The sequence below is a fragment of the Podarcis cretensis genome, assembly GCF_951804945.1.
Source record: "Podarcis cretensis genome assembly, chromosome: 5".
In the NCBI taxonomy this organism is placed as follows: Eukaryota; Metazoa; Chordata; class Lepidosauria; order Squamata; family Lacertidae; genus Podarcis; species Podarcis cretensis.
The window spans coordinates 54,939,212-54,949,992 of NC_137174.1; the positions used below are offsets into that span (position 1 = coordinate 54,939,212).

The 10,781-nt window shown below is 42.1% G+C and overlaps 1 protein-coding gene across 1 annotated transcript in view; it reads left to right on the forward strand.

Moving 5' to 3' along the window:
- SORCS1 (sortilin related VPS10 domain containing receptor 1) overlaps window positions 1-3,921 on the forward strand; it is a 437,156-nt gene extending 433,235 nt beyond the window's left edge. The window contains exon 27 of the mRNA XM_079976044.1: window positions 3,782-3,921. Within this exon, the coding sequence (XP_079832170.1) occupies window positions 3,782-3,906 (125 nt within the window). The 3' untranslated portion in view covers window positions 3,907-3,921. The remainder of the gene's footprint in view (window positions 1-3,781) is intronic.
- The last annotated feature ends 6,860 nt before the right edge of the window (window positions 3,922-10,781 follow it).

The window sequence follows — 10,781 nt, forward strand, 5'->3', positions numbered from 1 at the left end:
CAAGCAAACCAACCCGATATTACCAAGATGTTGGCTAAACAAAACTCAAGCACAGCTACAGTTTATTTAAAGGATACACGATGATGATTTTAAAAAATCTATTTGCCCCATGGGAGGTCAAGAAGGGCCCATGAATTACCACCACAGCATTACTCTTGCCTCCATTTTGTGCTTGGGGTCTGAGGTGACTTTGTGGAATTGCTGCAATCAGAGAAAGCATGAAGGATGCCAAGAGTAATCACTGGCAGCCCTCGGAGTCAGGGCTGGATGAAGCATTATTCACTGTGTTGATGTTTATTACACAAACAGAAGTCAGCTACATCACTCAGGTGTTAGCGGGCTGAGTGTCTCGGCAAACTGCATGCATTTTTTTCCTGAGTGTATATAGATAACCAATAGGAAAACAATACATACTATTTGCTACAATTGGTGCATAATGCAACTAAAACTTTTTACACAGACACCCCACAACAGAGGCTTTTTCTTGTCCTCCTTGCTTTTCTCTCTCTCACACAGACATCACCTGAATCCTTTTTCACTATTTCATCTCCACTTTCATTGTTTCAAGAAATTTGAAAGTCGTTGCATACTGCTTACAAAACAACAAGTAAATTGCTGAAGCAACCCCTCCAAACCCTTCCATTTATCTATTTGATTATTTTGCTGTCATGAATCAATTTATCTGTTAACTCCATTGTTGTTTTTGTTTGCATTGTTACAATGATAATGAGAAATATATTAAAATGAAACTTCACTTTCCACTTCATTAATTTCGAAGTGGCAAGCTCGACAACAAACAAGCAAAAAATTAAGCAACCGGCTTTCTCATAGCCAGGCAGCTGTGCACATGAACCCCTAGCTTTCCTTTCTCTGGAATATTGCAGGACCCTGGCTGCAATTGGGCAAGGACTAATGCCACATAAGTGAACCTTAGGTTTGTGTACTTCCTCTGACTGCTTTCCCCTCTTGCTTGATCACCAGGAGGAGATGAGAAGCATTCACTTTCATTTTCAACTAACTGCAGTGAGACATTTTATCTGAAGTGGGATGAACTGTGGTTAGCTTAAACAATGGTTTGCAGCAACAAGTCAACTTCAAGCTGTGGTTTCTCATCCTGACTTGTTCAGTTAAAATTAATTGCAGCTCCTGGGTTGGACAACAAAACAATCTGCCATTAGTTGGAAATGAAAGTAGATGCTGCTACCTACTTGTAACCATGTTGGAGGAGAAGAAAAAGGAGCAGGTTCATGCACATCTCAGCCAGGTCAGTGAAAGCCCCGCATAATAACAATAACTGAATGAGGTCCAAGAACTGTCTGGACCTATTGCCCTCTTGATAGCTGTAGGACAAACCAGTTATTACCATACCTTTGTTCTGTGAAGCTTTTAATGACCTGGTTATCTGATATATCATTGGATGGCTACTAGGGAGGTAGTTGTTTTGGTGGTGGCAGCCCAGTAATGGAAACCATCACCCCAGAGAGGATCATTTCGTCTTTTCTCAGGGTCTTTTCAGTACCAAGGGAATCTGTTTGTATCTACCTCCCTCCAGTTCCATGCAGAGAAACCAGCCAAACTGGTGGTTGTATCTTACTTCAACATTGTCAGCAGGACATCATTCTCCACTGCAGCTGAGGGCAGCAGGGTAGCTTAGAGGACACAGTGCAACCCATGTGTCTCTCACGCACAGTTCCATACTCCAATGCTCTTTGCTCACCAACATCTGCCTCCTGAGGTAGCTGCCTCACTCTTCCTAATGGCAGGGTTAGCCCCAATTAAGAGGTGGGGAGAACTCCCCCAGAGTTATACTAGCCAAGGGCATCATACTCTTGGAGCCAGGGAAATTATTAGGCAGGCTTCAGTTTAGATCAGCAAACTTTTTCAGCTGGGGGCTGGTCCACTGTCCCTCAGATCTTGGGGGGGGGGGGAGACTATATTTTGAACAAGAAGAAAAAAATGAAAGAATTCCAATGCCCCACAAATAACCCAGAGGTGCATTTTAAATAAAATGAAACATTCTACTCATGTAAAAACAGGCTGATTCCCAGACCGTCCGCAGGCTGGATTTAGAAGGCAATTGGCCTGGATCTGGCCCCCAGGCCTTAGTTTGCCTACCCATGGTTTAGATTCAGTAAAGAACCTTAAAGCCACTGCAGTGCATGCTGTGTGGCACCATTCCAGCATTTGCCTGCTTCTTGTACACTGAAGCCTGTGGATGGTTGCCACACACCAAGTCAAAACTGATTGCTTTGCAATGAAGAAATGGCTATGCTAAGGGAGAATGCTAGTGTCATTTTGATTAAACCCTTCTTCGTTTTACACAGAGTCTGTTGACAGGGTGCTAGGCTCTTGTCTCCTTTACTGCCAGAGATAAGATTCTGGGGATGTAGCAGAGTGAGCTGGCCAGTTGTCATTGAATCTGCCAGTGTTTGGAATTACTTCCTTGCTGATGGAATAGGAACAAGGAGAGGTCATCTCCACAGAGAAGAGAGGATCATAGTGGATGCCTTTTCATGGCAATTAGACCTTTGTTGTAACAAAGAGGAGGTGGAACCTGAAGATTCTTCATCTACCAAGTCTCCCAAGAGGCAAAATTGAAACTCATGGGAAAGGGCTGAAAGGTTGGAGGATCAACTTGAAGATGACAATTTCTAGAAGACTATTAATTCTTTTCACTGGTACTTTCCAGTTAAAAGACTTCAAAGTATTGGGGTGAACCTTTTGCTGACACTGCCTAGGAAACGGCACAAAGCTTGTTTTTACAGAAATTAGAGTGTTAACCTCTGAAACATCACAGAAGCAGGAAAAAATACAATTCCTTCTCTTTATAAACTGACTTTTGTTCAACTGGGGGACCCAGTGAATTAAAAACATCCATTTGGAAAACTGAATTCTGCTTCCCATGGTACTGAATAGGTGGCAATAATAATTTTTATTCTGTACATAATAACATAAGACTAGTCTGGTGGATCAGGCCATTGCCCCATCTAGTCCAGCATCCTGTTATTCCAGTGGCCAACCAGAAACCTGTGGGAAACCAGGGAGCATGACATGAGTGCAACAGCACCTTGCCCTCCTGCGGTTTCCAGCAACTGGCATTCAGAAGCATTGCTGCCTCCAACTCTGTAGGTAGAGCATAGCCATCGAGGCTATTAGCCATCAACAGTCCTTTCCCTCATGAACTAATGAGGAGTGACCACCTGCTTCTAGAAGAGAGGTCCATAGCTCAGTGGTCGCATACATGCTTAGCATGCAGAAGGTCCATCCTAGAGTCAGTCTCTGGCATTTGTGCTTAAAAGGAACACAGCACAGGCTGGGGCGGGTGGCGGGGGAATCACTGTTTGGACCATGGACAGCTCTGTAAACTATGGGCAGCTATGCAATGACCATGGAGAGTTCCTGCTAGTTTGAGAAAATGTCTGGCAATATATGGCAACTTCATATGTTCGGATGGATTCAGCTAACCTGTTCTTCTAGCAGAATCCAGTGCAAGGACTCCTACGAGTGCAATGGGGCTTTCTCCCCCCCCCCCCTACTCCTGAACAACCCCATGTTGTCCCTAAATTTACTCTGGAGGGTTGGGAGGACAGTATGTTGGAGGGAGAAATGCTTTCAGTGATGGAACAATGTCCTTAGTACTATGTTTCATTCTACCCATTATGTTCCTATGCTTCAGCAATGGCTGTGTTTCATTTCACAGGTGGTTACATTTCAACGGCAACTAAAGAATTTGCTCAATGTCATGTCAACAAAGTTATTTTTTTGTATCTGGCACATGTAGGAAACCGTCTGAAGGCACAAAATGCAACAACCTTGCTGAAGTCTATGTGTGGTCAGCACCTGGCTGGGATCCTTGAGTTGTGTAGGAGAAATGTGAGATACATATACAATGCATGGAATAAATAAATACTTGGGATCAGAAACCTTGAATGGTGAGTCAAGAAGCTGCCAGTGTTGCTTTTGTGACTTTTGTGTCCTTCATTGCCAGCCTTGACTTAGTGCTCAAATTTCATTCTTGAGACAAAGACAATTAACATTCTGAAAGCTGCTGCAGATATTAATTATCTCATTACGTAGCAGCCCATGCATTTCTGATCAAAATATTATAAAAATGATACAATAAAATGACCTGGTGCTATACCTATTTAAAAACACATTAAAATGGACTTGGGAGAGAAGAAGGAAAACTTACAGTCTGGGCAATTCCAGATGTCTTATTAATTGAGCGTTCATCTTGATTTGTTTCCACCAAGTTTACAGGGAGGCTATATGACACCCTCTGTTTATTGAACATTCATTTGGATGTATTTAAAGGGTTGTTATATGATGTCGCATCAAGCAATTGCTGTTCCAAACTTTCAGGAGTGTTTCCCCATCACTTTTCTTTGCCACAAAAGTCTGATTTTGGAAGCAGGTTTGTGATGCAAGAGCACCAAATCCACTTCAACTGCACAACCTGAATTTGCCAGTATGCAACTATATCCCATGCACAAGACAGTGGCAGTCTGGAAGTGACCTATGACTTCAACCCTCTGTACACACTTACCTGGGATTAAGGCCCACTGAACTCAGTAGCAATTACTTCTGAGTAGACATATACAGGAGCCAACAGCAGCTGGAAAATAAACAAGTCTTCATGTTCTTTCCTCTTTTAACTTTTATTTTTTCAGTTCTAACAAGAAAATGATCAGCATTAAGAAATTAACAATCTGAATGTGTAATATAAAATATTAAAAATCAAAGTGTGAAGTCATTTCAGTGGTTGGTATATTTCTAGATATTCATTTCAGATGTGTTAAAATCACTTCAATAAACATTTTTTACTTACAAATTTGTTGAGGTCATGCTCATATGGTGATTTCCCCCCTCTCCAATACATTATATGACTCCATGTAGTACAAGTGAGAAGACATTCACTTGTTTTTTTGAAAAGTGGTAACCATCTTGGGGTATATCCTCAGAAGAAGAGTTCTTGTAGAAAAAAATAAGGTGTTAAAGTCGCATATATAAGTTACTTTCACACAGTTGCTTACTGGATTACAACTATAAATTTAAAAGGTGTTTCACATATCACTCAAAGAAAATATACATGACACCAGCTTAATAGGGCATTTCCCTCTAGTAAGGAGCCACCTCCAGCTCACACTCATTAGCTGGCATATCTTGTGTCTCAAATTTCTGCACAGTGTTGCGCCATTGGAACAGATGGAAGGAGGCTGCCACAAATGAGCAAGCAGCACTTTTAAGCCCTTGAATTATATATTTTTTCTTACAAATATTTGCCCTTTTGATTTTGACTGATGGGTACAATCTGGTATATTAGAAACACAGAAAGTGCCAGCATTGTTCATTCACAGGAGCAGATGGCAGTCTTGATATCTGCCACTTCTACAGAACTGTGTTTAAACTGATGGAGAGATACCAGAGCTCAGTGGGACATGCTTTGCACGCAGAAGGTCCCATGTTCAATCCTTGATAGTTCTGGTTAAAATGGTCAGGGAACAAATGATGGGAGAGCTCTGAAACTTGTAGACATGACAGAGAAGTTCCTGGGTAACAAGCCTGACAAATGGCAGCTGAATAGGGCTTTGTGTTAGGAACTTTAAAGTTGATTTTACAGTGGGAAGTAATAAAATGGATTAATTTCTCACACAAAATAGTTTTCTCTGATTACAAAGTACACTTGTCAATCACAGAGGATCGTGAGCCCCCAGAGACATCTTGGCAGGGCTGGTTAAAAGGGGAGGAGGAATGAAACTGGACTGTGGAATTGAATCATAGAATTGGAGAGTTGGAAGGGTCTCCAAGGGTCATCTAGTCCAACCCCCTGCAATGCAAGAATCTGAGTTAAAGCATCCATGACAGATGGCCATCCAACTTCTGCTTAAAAACCTCCAAAGAAGGAGAGTACACTACCTTCCAAGGCGGTTCTTTCCAGTGGTGGTGAGTGAGCAGGTGTAGGAATTGTGCAAGCAGGTGCATGGGCAACCGGGGGGGGGGGAGAGGATGGTGCTGGGGTGTGTGTCCCTATTTACCCTCTCGAAATATTGGAGGGTATGAGTGGGTTGTTCAGTGAAGGTCCTGCCTCAGCATCATTTTCTGTCCCAAGAGTTGAGGGCGGTTAAACCACAGAGCCTAGGACTTGCTGATCAGAAGGTGGGTGGTTCGAATCCCTGCGACGGGGTGAGCTCCCGTTGCTCGGTCCCTGCTCCTGCCAACTTAGCAGTTCGAAAGCACGTCAAAAGTGCAAGTAGATAAATAGGTACTGCTCCGGCGGGAAGGTAAATGTGTTGCTCTGGTTCACCAGAAGTGGCTTAGTCATGCTGGCCACATGACCCAGTAAAGCGAGATGAGCACCGCAACCCCAGAGTCGGCCACAACTGGACCTAATGGTCAGGGGTCCCTTTACCTTTACCTTCTAGGGAGGTTTCTGGGGCTGGATGTGACTGTGGCAACTCCACCTCCATCGACAAGGATGTGGCAATGGTGTGAGTAGGCCCAGCAGACTTAAAAAAATGGAGCTCAAGGGGCATATGAAGCGCTGGGACAACTTGTTAGATTCTGTCTAGTCAGGAACCGTAGAGCTCTGATCTGTGAACCTTGTAACCTGATCTTTGTTTGGGCATTGTTATGATTTTTGGAATAAAGTATGTGGCAATAATTAAGCCAAGAGTCTGAGTATTGTATCTCCAACTGGCAGCCATACCACAAGGGAACTCTCTCACCCCTCACCCTCATCCATTCCTGGCATCTTCCTGAATTTCACTATTACAAAGCTGATGCATCACTGGAACTGGAGAACAGTCATTCCCTCTTATTACAAGCTTGACTTTCCAGTCACAACGGACCTCTCCCTTCACATCCTAGCCCTCATCTTTTCCAGTTCATTGCACCTTCATTTATAGCATTATGGTAAGCTCAGAATTATTACTATTAGTTTCAGTAGACCCTTGCCTGCAGAATGGGGGTGTGGTGTTGTTTTTTTTGGGGGGGGAGTAAGGTCTGGATCATTGAGGTCCCACACACTATTGCAGGTACCTGCTTTGAATTATGCCACCTTGTAGATATACTGCTTTATATCTAGAGATGGGAAGGCCCGGGGAAAAAATTGAAAAATTGGGGGGACACACACCTTTTTTTCCTTTTCCTTTTCAATTTTCTGGGTTTTTTCCCAGGCCCTCCCATCTCTATTTACATCTGACAAGCCAAAAAAAAGACATGTGAGGCACCCCAAGATTCAAGATTCATCCAAATCTAACGCATATTCTTGCTTTCTATTCATATACGAAGCTGAATCTGTTTTGAACAGTTATTTCTATCTTTAACAGAAATCTGTCTTGTTTCATCATGAAAACTATACTGATAGATGGAATGGGCATGTGAAGGCACCTTCTGAAAAGCTGTTTCTCGCCTGACATTTGATTGTTATGTAAGAAAAGGGAATGGTATATCTAAAGAATGAATGAGAACTGTCTAGAACCTATCAATCACAGTTCTGTGAGAACACTTGTCTAAACAGTTGCAGAACAGTGCTAGTGGCTATTTTCCTATCTTCTTTCCACCAGCAGTGCTTTAGAGTTAAACTTTTATGTATAGAATCCCAGTACTTTCAAACCAAATCTAACATCCCTAGGCATCCTTCAGCTGCCTCTCTTCTTTTTCTTTTTGCATGTACAAAGCTGTGTTACAGGAGTGGAAATGTTTCCTTGCCCATGTTTGCAGTGTTTTACCATTCTGATGCATGTGGTAAAGGTAAAGGGACCCCTGACCATTAGGTCCAGTTGTGGACAACTCTGGGGTTGCGGAGCTCATCTTGCTTTACTGGCTGATGGAGCCAGCCTACAGCTTCTGGGTCATGTGGCCAGCATGACTAAGCTGCTTCTGGCGAACCAGAGCAGCGCATGGAAATGCCGTTTACCTTCCTGCCAGAGCGGTACCTATTTAAGGCTGTCCAGATGGATTTTAATATTGCACATCTCATTCCAGCTTGACATCTCCCTTGAAGTTCTAAATAGTCACCTCCTTGGCTGATATTTGGTGATTCTGCAAAGGTATACTTGAAGGCAAATGTATACCCATGAACTAATATGACCTTGCACTTATTTTTGAGTAAAATCATGGAAGAAATCCGAAACCCAGTGTTTCACCTGAATTCCACATTCTCTTGCCTTTGCTGTATAACCTCATACCTGGACACCAGAGAAGTCTAGTCGGTCAATTTCAGTTTAACTTAAGATCCTGATCTCCATCAGTATGCTGTGGCCAGGAAGGGTTTCTTTTAAAATAAAAAAATCTCAAATATTACCAGTGCTAAGAACGTTTGCATTTAGAAGCATGGTTTAAACCTCAGCCCTATATGTTAGCCTTCAGATCTTTGCGTATTTACTATACCCATAGAGAGTTTGGCTTAGCTTCCCTTAATTTCATGCCTAAATAAGCCTGAAGAAGAGTTCCTTGGCTTCAGAGAGCTCTTTTGCATGTCAATAAACAAGAGGGACAGCCTCCTGCAGAGTACAAAGTAGTGTGGATTCCATGCTGGCAAATGGAGAAAATTATACAAAGTCACAAATTATTTCTCAGATGGAATCTTTCAGAGATTTCCACTAACCCCCATGAAGTATTTTAAGGTCCCGCTCAGCATATTAAAGGGGAACAGATCTCCCACCACTTAGAGGAAGATGCTTGATATATATCAGGTTCATGATTAGTTAAAGATCCTCTCAGGCAGAGACAGGCTCCACTGAAACTTGAAAGGCTGCAGTATTTCTATGAGTTAATACAGATACTGACTCCCTCTCTCTCTCTCTCTTTCTCTTCGATGCCTAATTGAATTCAGCACAAAGCAGGTTGCAACCTTTCTTCCTGCTGCTGATGGGAAACGTATTACACCATTGTCCTTCTTTTGAGATCAAGGCACCTTCCTTTAGCTCTTGTGACTGAAGAGTGAGTAACAAGGGGGAAATGAATGATGTTCCTAGAAATTGAGACCAAGTAATGAATTCTATTGTTGCAGCTCAAAGCAATCCTTGCAGAGCATAGAAAGATTGTGATGAGGGAAGATCGGGACTTTTGTGGCTAGGACTACTGTATTGTGGCTGCAGTCACAACCTGGAACATGAAATGTAATGCTGATCCCAGCAGCTGCTCCACAGAACCTTGAAATTATTACTTTACAAGAGAGGGGGGGTGCAAGGGCCCTAAAAAATTCCTGGGATAGGCATCTGTGTTTTTTCAAAGATCTGACCTGATTCTGAGACAGTTGTACTCTCCTCACTTTGATCTGTTTTGGGGGTGCCATGCCACTCTGTAGAAAAGGAAGCTCTATCTTTTCCCATGTATTATAATAGAGAGTTATAACACCTCCCACTTTTTATCAAAATGGATTAAATTAACAGGCACAGGAGCCAGAGCAGATTATGCCTGCCTAGTTGCACACAATAGGCTTTGTTACATTTGCCCATCCTGAAAAAGTCATGTGACCAACCATTTATTTTTTTAGAGTAGGAGTAGATACCTGTCTAGCACTCTAATTCACAAAATACTTTCCGATAGGTTTAAATGTTTGTTCCAATCTTTCCCAGGCTCTCATCCACACAGAGAAGCATGATGCCATTTTGTGTACAGCAATTTTCATAGAAGAAGTGCTGACACAATCATGGGAAATTGTGGTGTAGTTCCTTCCTGTTAACTTTTCTCATTGCAAGACTGCTTGCAAATGCCATGATTATATATAGAGAGAAAATCTTGTAAACATTCAGGCAGCTTTGGCTAAATGTTTATACAGTATACATCAGGCATGAAGAGAAGGTAGATTGAGATCTACCAGGTGATATCTGGATGATGTTTAGAAGATCAGCAAGGATTTCTGGTTCCTGATTATTTAACATTGGCAACAAACGAAATCACTTCCCTCTGCCCTAAATTACATTCCTAACATGAGGAAAGCTTGAGGGCAGAACCAGGAGTGGACTTCTGTATGGAAGAAGTGTGAAGTCTGTTCAGTACTGGTACTCAAAACAGATCCCTGGGCTCATAATTATTTGATTTTAAGTGTTATGGCTCCTGCACCTGGTCCTACTCGATGAGTCTCAGGTTTCTAAGTGGATCCTGTAAGTCTAAAGCCTGCAAACACCTATCTGAGTAGTATTTGTAGCTTTCTGCCTATAGCCCAGTTTCTTCCCATTGTTTCTGTTCATGACACGCTGCTTTCACTCCACATCTTATTTGCTTGCCTCTGATATTTAGATTGATTCTACCCCTCCTGTGAAATTATATCTGCATGCCCATCCCATTATTTTCAAAACTAAAGAATGATCTATATGATAGCCAGTTAGCAAAGTCATTAATGTGCGAGATTAGGGTCAGGGAAGCTTTGGGTTTAATTTCCCATGAAGCTATGAAATCACTGGGTGATCTGGGGCCCGTCAGTATCTGTCAGTGTAATGTACATCTTAGGGTTGCCATGAGGATTAAATTAACGGGCTATAACTATGTACTCAACATTGAGCTTAGAAAGTAAGACTAGCCCATCTAGTCCAGCATCTTATTTTCATAGTGGCCAAGCTTCCCTTGGGGGAAAGGTGGGATACAAATGCAGTAAAAAAATAAATAAATAAATAAATAAATAAATAAATAAATAAGAAAGACATGGTGGTTTATAGACTAGCTATTTCATGGCAGAATGATTTTAACATGTTGGGTTATGAGTGAGGACACCACAGCACTAAAGAGAAACATGGCAATCTAAACTATGTATTTATTGGCTAGATGGAATGGAGAAT